Source organism: Sander vitreus, chromosome 21 (genome assembly GCF_031162955.1).
Source record: "Sander vitreus isolate 19-12246 chromosome 21, sanVit1, whole genome shotgun sequence".
NCBI classification, from domain to species: domain Eukaryota; kingdom Metazoa; phylum Chordata; class Actinopteri; order Perciformes; family Percidae; genus Sander; species Sander vitreus.
Window position 1 is genome coordinate 5900835 of NC_135875.1, and position 11845 is coordinate 5912679.

Sequence of the window (11845 nt, forward strand, 5' to 3'; positions counted from 1 at the left end):
ACTTTATATTACCTGAGTTTCCATTTTATGGAACTTTCTACTACATCTCAGAGGTATTGTACTTTAACGCCACTGCATTTGACAGCTTTAGTTACTTTTCAGATGACCCCTTCCTGTCCAGTGAAAACATGCATCTCCAGATGTGTTGACTTTGAATGTCTGTGATAAACTGAAGGATAGTGTTCCTTTGTGCAGCAAAAATATATATATATATTCTTAAGCTAAATCGTCTTTGTGCAATACTTTTCTCAACAGTTTGAATTTAGACCATTTACAGTACATGTTGCAATGTATGTGTTGAAACACATGAGGGCAGTGTGGACAAAAACACACACACCACAACACACACCCCCAACCAACCAACCGGGATTGTGAAAGGATAATTCACTCCATTTGTAGCCAACAAGTCTGGCCAGCTAACTCCCAGGCTACACTGCAACATTTGTTTTTCCGAGTTAAGAGAATCTCATTGTCTCAGGACTCTAAAGCCAAAACGTCAGGTTCTCGTTGTGGATGTTTGTGCTGCGGCACAAGAGGTGAACCGTTTTAAATCAAAAGTTAAAGAGGTTCAACCAAAATAGATAGTGGTGTATACATTTATTGGAAGTTAGCGTACAGTTCGTCGATCTGTGGCTTGAAGAGAGATTTGAGCTCGTTCCTCTTGGCCTTGAGAGTTGGAGTTAACAGACCGTTCTCGATAGTGAACTGCTCTGGGTGGAGGTACACGTCTTTCACCTGCATTAGGTAGGAAGAGGAGGAGGTGCAGATGGTTAAAGCATTTGGATACAAGATTTGGTTCAAGATGCAAACTGAATAAAGCCCCTGTTGTTCAAAAGTTGTTGCACCCAGTTCAAACATCTCAGTCTACTGAAGTAATAAGACAGTGGGTGTAAAGAGGACAGAGTCGGGGTATTTCTGGTCAGTGAGTCAAGTCCGTCGACATCTGCATGGTCTAAATGTTACTTCAGGACATTTCTTTGATCAAAAACTGCTCTTTTTAACCACTAGAGGGTGAACTGAGCCAGGTTTAGTGAAATGTGAAGCACCAGAGTTCATGAGGTTGATGACCTCCAACGTTTCAGTTTGCAAATTTAAAGGGGTGATAGAATGATTATATAGGGTATTTTACACTGTTCCTTAAGGTCTCCTAATAGGGTATGTAACATTGGTTGGGCTAAAAATTGCCTGAATGCTATTTTATTAGGCCCCCCCAACTACCCTGTGAATATGGCTCTATTTGGAACAAGAGCTTTTCTTCCAAATATGGATCATGAATATTTAGATGAGCTGTGCGCTGATTGGTTTGAGCGAACCACATAGAAACACATTGGAGACGAGACAGCAGGTCTCATATTTCAGACACTGCAAAGTTATACATTGTCGGGCTATTTCGTTATTAAATTCACTTCCGAGACTTTTAAGCGAGAAATCAACTATATAAAGCTCAAATATGGGCAGTTTTACGAAAATTGATGGCTAATGGCAAATTTAGTAAGACGTGTCGGACTTTAGCTAGGAGCTCCACACAGTCTGACGAGAAAGCGGCAACCTCCATACCCGGTGAAAGTCACCGTTTCCCTGGGTACTGGACTACTGGAATACTCGGAGCTCCGTGGAGGTCCACGGAGCTGGCTGGCTGCCGGCATAACTAGAGTAGCTATATTTACAGTTTGAATTTCGTCACGCCACTTATATAACATCTACCCCAAGGTCTTATAAAGCTAACTATGGTGTCCGATTGCAATTTAATGAATTTTTGTCAATTTCAGAGAAATTCTACGAGGAGGCTAGCTAGCTCTCATTGATAGAGCTCCATCCAGCCGCAGGCTCCATCAGTGAGACTCGCGGACAAAAGGCGTTTATTTCCGATCGTGTGTTTAAATAACTCCATACACATATCCATTATAAGATTAACTGGAACCTGTGGTAAGAGATTGCTGGCGTAACAAGCTCGCTGACCACGCTCTCACACACACGCCATTCAGCAGGAAGAGGGGGAGCTGCAGGCCCTGGAGCTCTGTCAGGGCAGTGGCGTTTGGTAGGCCATTAACCCAAAAAACGGTGACTTTGCGCGGGTATGGAGTGCTGTTGGAGCTCCGTCACGCCTGGCAGCCCGACGGAGCTCCATCTACCTCACAGCAGGCCGGGGTCTGTGAAGGAAGGCAGGCCGGGCGGCGAGGCAGCAACAGCCGCTGAACTCCGACACAGTCAGACAAAATTTGCAAGTAGCCATCAATTTTCGTAAAACAGCCCATATTTGACCTCTACATAGTTGATTTCAAGCATAAAAAAAAAAAAAAAAGTCTCAGAAGTGAATTTAGTGGTAAAATAGCAGATGAACAATGTATACAATTTCTGAGATCTGCGCGACCTATTCAGAAGACTAAGCTGACCTCAGGTCAGTGGTGTAGCCTATGTAAATGTTTGGGCGTGACAAAGAGACTAGAGCCAAATGAGGAGGAGCCGCCGAGTTGACGTCAACTACGCGGCTTGTTGAGATTTTTAGGCAGTTTCAAATTGTGAAATTTGCAGAGGAAAGAGGGGTCAATGGGATTTTGAGGTTCTATGTATGTCCTAGTTACCCACTAAACTGTCATTCAACTATAACAAGGTAAAAATCGGTTTTGTATTCAATCACGCCTTTAAGTGTTGAGTTACTCTTTACATTTGTCAAATTCTGACTATTGTAAGAATCATGTCTAGCTGTACATAACTATACATAAGCCTGATTTGATGAATCTCTTTAAATTGAAATAACTTGCATACAGTTTTTTTTTTTTTAAACTCATGAGGAGCCGTTACCTGCTCGAAGGACTTGAGTCCTGCTTCTTTGCCCAGTTTTGTCAGGTCTGAAAGAATGGCTCTCTTTATTTCCTGTAAACAAAAGTCATCGCTGTTAGAAGCATTCCAATAGTTTGTTTTCTACGACATGAAAGAAGAAAGGCCCTCCTGCACACAGGTGAGGTGACAGACAGAAGCATTACCATGTTTGTGCAGAGTTCTTCAAAGGAGCCTTGGCACCCTAGATTCTTCGCAAAATCCGGCAGGATGTCGGGGTCTGGGACAATGATGGCGATCAGGCAGGACTACAGACACACGGGATAAAAACCATTTGATTATCAGAGGGAGTGAGAACGTACCAACTGTATACACAGACCACAAAGATGCCGTTTCACCTGTAGACTGTCTCCGTGCACAAATACTTGGGCCACAGGTTCACTGCGAACATACACATTCTCAATCTTTTCTGGTGCGATGTACTCCCCCTGAGCCAGCTTAAAGATATTCTTCTTCCGGTCAATAATCTTCAGAACTCCACTCTATTCACAAAACATGGGACATTCGTTTCTCAAAACCTTTTCCAGTAACGGAACTCTTTGTATATTATAAGTTCAGTGTTTGACGAAAGGGATTAAAAGGTGGATTCAAAGACTATGCATCTGGTGCAGAAAAGCTTGTAGTTGTACTTATGCAGTCGCCTCATTCACATATAGTGGAGAGAAAAATAAATAAATAAATTGCCCCGTTATCTGGGTTTTCATTCTTACTGGAAGCCATTTCCCAATGTCTCCAGTGTGAAGCCAACCGTCTTCATCTAAGGCCTCTGCAGTCTTCTCCGGGTCTTTCAGGTACCCCTTGAACACATTTCTACCCTTGATACAGACCTGGAAAAGATACAATACAAAAGTGTGACAAGTAGACCAATTACATACATTTTACTTTAAACCTTCAACATTGCATATTCCTAAAGCTTTTTACAGTGGGAAAGGATAACATATGTCTGACACCCAATACTAGGAAACAAAGTAATCCTTTTAGGCTTAAATTTAATTGTAGACAAACACTTTCATGTGCCATTACTGGATTTGCTCTTCACAAATTGCAGGAATACAAACTAGCGTTAAAATAAAAAAAAAGTTCCTTTTAGCTTCAGAACTTGAATTTTTATTCAGTATTAAAAAGTAATTCAGAGATAGTCGTCTATACATTAATGAATGGCAACACTGCAAACAAACTGCCAATAGTTAATGCAGCATATTTTAACTGAAGCCAGGTATTCCTGCACCTCACCTGTTCAGTTGCCATCATCTTACCTCCCCTTCGCCGTTTGAAGCGAAGTAGTTCATTTCTTCAACATCCACCAACTTCACAACATTACAAGGCAGCGGCACCCCAACATGACCTGTTGGTAAAAGATCACATATAGATGATTTCTTGCTTATTTAAATACCAAATCCCAATTATATGCTTAGTTTGTCTAAACTTTTGTTCAGACCCTTTTACTTAACCACCACGCCATAAAAATACCCAAGTAAAAGTCCTGCATTTAAAATGTTACTCAAGTAAAAGTAATCAAGAAAATGTACAAACCTATTATAATAGTAGTACCTCATTTAGATTATGTATGCATTAAAGCAGTGTAAGGTGGAGCTCATTTTAAAACAATTCTATAGAGTGCTGCAACTAAGGATTATGGATTAATCTGATGGTTATTTTCTTGATCAATCCATTCATTGTCAAGATTATTCAGTTTACTGTGTTTTAAAGACGACAGAAAAGCAGCAAGTCATGATTAAGCTGAAACCATGATATTTTACATGAAAATGCAAGCGATTAATCAGTCATTAAAAAAAAATCAAATATCTGAAATATCTACTTATCGTGTACGCTCAATTTATATCCCGTTAGGTCTGTCAAATCTTAATTTGTAAAGTTACTAGTTAGATAAATTTAGTAGAGTTAAAATGTACAATATTTCCCTCAAATGTAGTGGAGTTGAAGTATAAAGTAGCAGAAAGTACATATGATTGTGGGCACATGCGAGGTTGCATTGCATACCTGAGGTGGAGTCTCCTGGCATGGTGAAGGTGCAGCCAGCTGTGCACTCCGTCTGACCGTACGCCTCAAAGATCTGAGAGTACCAGTCACAGAGAGGAAGAACATGAAGTGATCAATACCAGCTGGACGCTGTTGAGCAATCTCTACTCCCCCAAACACAAAAGTTAATATGCACTAACACCTCAGAGTTTACAGAGGTTCGATACACCCTCAAGTACATGGCTGCTTTAAGAAACTGGGTCAACATCTTTATCATTTGTATTTAAAGAAGCCAAATTAGACCTCAGAAAATATTGCATTTAGAGCAAGGTTCTTCAATGTTTAAGCCAAGGACCCCTTAACTGAGAGTGAGATGGAGCAGGGACCCCCCCCCACTACTAATATTGTGTAAAATTAAGTTGCATATTAAACCGGGCCTACAATAACATGTGGGCAGCCTAAAGCCTTTACACATACCTTTTTAGTGCATAGAATACTAAGCTATTAATATTTGTTGCCATGTTTGTATCAATTATGTTAAAAATACATGTGGCACAGCGAATCCTTCAATCAACTGGATCTGTGGATGGCTACCTTAGGGATTTCTTACCTAGAGGCCAGTAAGCCTGTCATCAATGTTAGCTTTCTTCACAAATGGGCTGATTTATATTTGCTAATATGTTGGATTCATGTTAAGACATTTTCATTTATGAAGAAACTTAAAATAATTTGGTGGGCCCCCCCTGCAGTAACTGAGGACCCTCTAGTGGCCCCGGACCCCCTGTTGAAGATCTGATTTAGAGAACTGAATTTCGCATTTTGCAAAGGATTAGCTGGATAAATGTTTAGTACCTGGCAGCCCAGAGAAGCCCTGAGGAAGTTGAGCACAGAGGGAGATATGGGTGCTGCTCCCGTCACCATGACACGCACTCGTCCCCCCAGAGACTCCTACAGTCAAGATTGAACACGTTTTACATTCAGTGACTTTATAAATTTTTTTTTATAACAATCTGCTGTTTGTTCCACTAGAAGCAGTACTGTACCTGAACTTTGTGGAAGATGAGCTTGTCCCACATGCTGTTGTTCCTGATGATGCCCTTCCTCACTTCAGCAAACTTCCTCTCCACGGCAAAGTTCAGCAGCCATTTCTTTAAAGGTGATTTGGCCCCACTCTGAACCTGGGGACGGGATGTTGGATTTGAAATAAGAAACATTGAAGTGATGTTTAGAGCAGAATGAGAGGAAAGAGGGGGCCGTTGTGTCTGACACAAATCACCTGCTGTGTTCAGAGCCTTTACTTCAGTAAAAGTACTAAAACCAGTGGAAGTAAAAAAATATTCATATAAATCCGGAAAATGTACTTTTATTAAAAAGTAAACATTGTAGAAAAATGTCCCCTGCACTATTAATATTAGATTATTCATGCATTAATGTTAAAGCAGGACTTTACAGTTGTAGTAAGTTGAGCTGGAGCTCATTATGAAATCTTGATTTTCATCATGGCTTAATCTGCGGATCATCTCAAATTCTGAAATTGAGACTTCAATGTTTGTTTTATCCAACCAATAGTGCAAATCACTGACTTTGTCATAGACGCGGTTGAGAAGTCGAGGCACGACTGGGAAAACGGTGGGCTGCAGGGCTTTCATGTCATCTGGCAGCAGTCTGATGTCTCCCTGGAAGAATCCCACTTTACCTCCAGCACTATAGATCACAGTCTACAAGAAACAGACCAAAAGTCAAAGTCATCTTCTAAAGTCTCATTTTTAAAAACAAGCCTTATGTTCTTAAAGAAAAGTGAGAGTGTGTGTATGTATGTAAAAAAAAAAAAATTACGGAGCAATCACCTGTACAACTCTCTCGAACATGTGTGCTAAAGGCAGGAATGAAATGCTGGTATCCTCAGGAGATGGAACAATTGCTGCCTGTGAGATGCACAGAGGCTCCGTTAGCAATACGCCCATAACATAACATGCGCCAAAACGTTTCATTTTAAAATGACATCTAAATGTTATAAAACGTACATCAAAGGTTTTGACGACACCTGCAGCATCAGAGACCATGTTCTCATGGGTCAACATCGCTCCCTTTGGGTTTCCTGAAAATGAGAATCGACACATTTTACTTTTAATACTACATGAGCATGGATGGATCACTGCATGGGCCTACCCGACACAGGCGCAGGGGCCACAAGTGTCAGTGGGCCCCCTGGCCTTCACTTCCAAAATGTCACTCAAGACACGTACCGACCACAAAAAGGAGACCCAACAAGATGCATTAGCCTGTGTTGCTTCTATGTAGGAAAGATGGTGGGAGCCTTCTGCAGGTCTGTGCCCAGGGGACTATCGTCATAATCCGTCCATACACACAAGTAGTTAATAACTTAATTGACAAACAATTAAAACTATAGTGCGTAGTTTCTGCCGCCCCCCCATGAGGAATTCATAACACTGAAGTAATAACACTGTCAGTGCGTCCACATGCCCCAAGCCTTCCGTGATTGCGCACGCGCCCCCACACAGTTGCTAGTAGCCAAGGAACACACGGAGGATTTAAAAACCCCACACCTCTTCAGAAGAGGTAATTATCTTCACTCGAGTTTCTGCGCGGGAAAGTCACCGGACGACACAATCTTCTGAACATAGTCATACTGAGAAACAGAGAGTTGTGTGGAGCTGATAGTCTTAATTATGTAACGGATGTTCGTTAATGTCAAAAAGTTACGCACTAAAGCTTTAATCTACACTAGATGAGTTGTGTCACTGCTACAGCAATGCTGGCAGCTCTGAGGCTGTACTTGTTTTGAGCTACATGCTAACATCAGCATGCTAACCTGCTCAAGAGGTGCACATCTTAGTTAGCACTAAAAGTATTGGATAAATTGACTATAAGATGGCTGTGGGGGGGGGGGGAGAGGAGAATCAGGATCAACCTTGTGTTTAGGGTTAATCCTGCAGGATACAAGAATGAGTACAAATTTCATGCGATCCATAATAGTGAGACACATTTCACTCAAAATGTCAACAGATGTAATGTGTGGTTGACCTACCAACCGACACTGCCATCCCGAGTTTTGGCGTGGCTAAAAATCATCTCAATCATGGCTGCTCTTGCTCAGTCTGTGCTGTCAGGTGTAAGATTCAAACATCATGGAGGCACAGGATTGTTCCGAGTGATCCAACAGCCTCCTTTGCTTTACGATTTATAAAATCAAACCCTGCAAATGAAATACAAAATCATCACCTGTAGTGCCACTGGTGAAGCAAACGATCCCGAGGTCCTCCGGCTTTGGTGGCTGTTGGGAACATAAAATCAGCACATCAGAACAGCATGCAGCTTGTTTAATCCCCTAAAATGGATTACATGAATGTAACAGAATGAAAAACTTACAACGGGCTTTTGAAGATTGCTTTTCCCCATAGACTAGAGAACAGAAAAACACATTTTCAACAATGATTGTGCTTCTTACAGTATTACTTGTGCAGAACTAAAGCTAAGCAATGACTCACAAGTAACCACTTATTTGTTAATTGTGCATTACCTCCACATCCTGCAACAACACAACGTCCACCCCGCACTTGGTTCCTCGCTCGACCATCTCGGAGTTGAAAGGGTCCATGATGACGATGGTTTTGAGAACTGGAGTCTGGCCTCTCTCCCGCATCTGCAGCAGTGTTTCTGCTTTTCTTTGATTGTCACAAAGCACTGTGGAGATGTCCGCTGAAAGAAGTAAATTTAAGCTGTATCACCAGGTAAAATGACAGTATGATATAATAGCAAAAGTTGACACAAGTGCCATTATGATGCAAGATAGGGTTATTTTACTTAGAATTTGTCAATACTGATGTTGGTAGTTTAAAAAAAGATTCAGAGTAAAATATATAAGCAGACCTACTGTAATAATCATGCTCTTTGTCTTGTCGAGAAGTGATCACATAATCAAAAATGAAGCACAGATTTAAGGAGCTGGTGTGGTAAATAACTAAGAGATTAGAGGACACTCGACACAGGTCCCTGTGGTAACCGAGGAGTTACTAGACTCTAATTAGCAGCATTAAGAGTGCAAGAAAAGCTCCAATTACCTCGGTCGATAATGAACACAAGAGCTTCAGGACCCAGGGTGTCGTACAGGGGGACCGCTACCATAGAGTAGGTGTAACAGGCCAGTTCACCAATAATCCACTTAAAAACAGTGAGACAGCATTTACGGGACGTTGTTCAAACCAATAAAAAAAAAAAAAAAAATATATATATATATACACCCATTATCGCATCAGCAATGCCCACACTCACCTCAGGTCTATTCTGAGAAAAGATGCCAATAAAAGTGTCAGTGTTCGGCTTCAAACCCTTATGAAGAAGACCTGATCCCAGGTGCTCCGCTCTATCAGACACCTTCATACATAGGAAGTGGAGGAAAGGTCAGCTGGAGCACAGCAGTTTCTCTCTCTCTCTCTCTTTGCATGTTGTTTTACCTGTTTGTACTTCAGCCACTGGTAAGGCCTTCCTGGTTTTCTGTAACCCAAGCATGGTCCGTTACCTGTAACAGACATTTAAAACTACATGTAACGATTGGTTTCTTTTAATTGATAGTAAAGCTCCACAGCAATACCTTTAGATGACAGACAGACGTGCCTGTAAACACTTGGTCTTATTCTTACCATCCATGTAATGCACCATTTAAAAAAAAAAAAAATTGTTTCTACACGTATCAGCATCCTAATGACACTGACAACACCAAAACGCTGGTGGCATAAAGGCCCGTCCTGTGAGAGCCATCAATGAGAGTGAAGAATGTTTTCGTCACCTGAAACTTTCAGACCCCTCTGAAAGACCTCATAAATGGTCTTGGCGTCGTCATGGCAATACGACATCAGGTTGTTGTTATTCTCAAGCAACGCAGTTTTTCTTGCTCCATCCTGAGGAAGTGTAGCAGAATCGATGAGAAATATTGTTCAATACTGTACTAATAAAACGTGGCACTCTTTACCTTAATGCCCAGAGTTTGCCTTTTGAGGTCAATGGGGCTGCGGAGGGGACTGGGCCTGGAGTTGAGGTAAAACAAGGTGGCAGCTGCTAGGGCGAACAGGGAGATGATGGCTGGGGTCGAGAGGGGGGAGAACAGAACCTGGAAAAGGAATTCCATGGTGCAAGGTCTGCTGGGACACAAAAACTCTGTATTAAGAGAAACTTTATTATTCATCACATACAAATAAGTCATTTAGCACTTGAACATAACCAAGTTCAGTTTACAACTTGGCAATATTTAAGATATACAGTCCTATTATGCAATTCTGAGCTCCTTGACACTGCTCTCGATACTGTCCCCATAATAACTTGAGGGCAAAGTCAACATGAATTGTGCAACAGTTATTGATAATCACTCCAAGATAGAGTCCACGCCATGAACACTCAGAACAACATTGCAGTCTATACTTAGTGATAGGAGCACAATGTTTGAGTATTTATACACCGTTAAAACAGGACGCTGCATGAGATTAAAAACATGTCTGAAGGTTTCACAAATGCAGCTTTTATCATCTTCTTAATAAGCATAAAAATTCAGTTAACTTGACCTTTGAGACAGATTGGGCCGTGTGTCATTGGGAACTACACTAAAGGTCAAGGTTAATTATTTTATGAGAACATACCCAGAGTCTGAATGGGAACAAGCACATTTTATGGCATTTGTGGAACAGCATTTAAAGTCAACGCAATAAGAAAGAAAGTGAACGTGGCCACTTATTTCCAGTCTGAAACATCAATGTTTCCATTGTAGAGCCATTTCACTTATTTTCTGATTGATTAAAATATAGACCTGCTGGCAAACTCCATAATTAAAAGGATTTCATTTATATAAAAAAGAATTTGGCCACTGTACGCTCATTTGACAAATCCATTATTAGTGATTTAAATGTCTAATGCCTCAGCTCTCCTACCTGCTGTCGGTCCTCTCAGGTGTTCCACTCTGCTCCCAGTTGACAGGCAGGCATGTGGTGGAGTGTGTGCACAGCAGATGATCCTCCTCTGGTGTGAGGGAAGATATAGAGAATGACAACTCATAAAAACAGTCAGACTAAGTCAAAAGGGACCTTTGAACATCACTTCCACTGATAAAGGAACCCGATCTCGGCTATTTAAACTGTTCCAAGTTGTACATCATGATATCAAAGTGTGCGTTTTGCAATTCATCATGCTGGTTAGTTATTAAAAAAAAAAAAAAAAACACAGCTCTATCAACCAATAAATGACTTCAATTTTCAGTCCATATAGAGACACTGAGACAATGTCACAGGAAGGCTAAAATAGATTAATTTAATCTGAGACAATGTCAGGTTGAGGAAGGCCGAGATGCTGCAGCTGATACAGGTCAACACTCTTATCTCCTGGTTATCGTGTGCAACAAAACAAATTGAAAAATCTAAGAGCAGAATTAGAATTAGGACTGTCCTCTTAAACGGGTTTCAGAAGTAAGATTTGTCTTCTCGTATTGAAATCAAAGAAATTGGGAAACATGTTTGCCCTTTTATGCTGCAAATAGTTTCGTCACATTTACTGCTCAACTTTAAACAAGCAGCTTCCACTATAATGAAGCCTCTTAAAAGGGGGCGCTGTAATCTGGCATTAAACAGTTTGGAAAACAAAAAAATGTGATAGCTTCGCTGCTCGGCCCCTAATTAAGAGAAGCTTTGAGAGGTTACCTGGTAGGATTAGCAGAGAAGGTTTGGAGCCACACTGAGCAGGGATCTCATGGGGAATAAAAGGAGCTGAAGCCAGCAACACCATCAATGCACAATCTGCCCAGCTTTGATCATTAGCACCTTAAAGTGCACACAGGTGTGTGAACTCCTCTCTCACCAAGCAAGGCTCAACCTGCTTATCTATATAACACTCCCCTCGTGTGTGTGTGTGTGTGTGTGTGTGTGTGTGTGTGTGTGTGTGTGTGTGTGTGTGTGTGTGTGTGTGTGTGTGTGTGTGTGTGTGTGTGTGTGTAACGGTTTGCATGCAGTGGAAGTGTTGGAGATAG

The 11845-nt window shown here is 41.3% G+C and overlaps 1 protein-coding gene across 1 annotated transcript; it reads right to left on the bottom strand.

The window, feature by feature from the left end:
* Positions 1 to 506: 506 nt before the first annotated feature.
* acsl5 (acyl-CoA synthetase long chain family member 5) lies at positions 507 to 9964 on the bottom strand. The gene is made up of 20 exons (XM_078278660.1): positions 9809 to 9964; positions 9626 to 9737; positions 9294 to 9358; positions 9112 to 9213; positions 8901 to 9000; positions 8360 to 8538; positions 8209 to 8241; positions 8062 to 8113; positions 6843 to 6916; positions 6666 to 6743; positions 6402 to 6536; positions 5862 to 5996; positions 5671 to 5766; positions 4840 to 4912; positions 4095 to 4183; positions 3549 to 3665; positions 3177 to 3320; positions 2985 to 3086; positions 2803 to 2874; positions 507 to 735 (listed from the first exon to the last, which is right to left on the bottom strand). The coding sequence occupies exons 1-20, from the start codon at positions 9962 to 9964 to the stop codon at positions 598 to 600; spliced, it is 2052 nt and encodes a 683-aa protein (XP_078134786.1). The 3' UTR covers positions 507 to 597.
* Positions 9965 to 11845: the final 1881 nt, after the last annotated feature.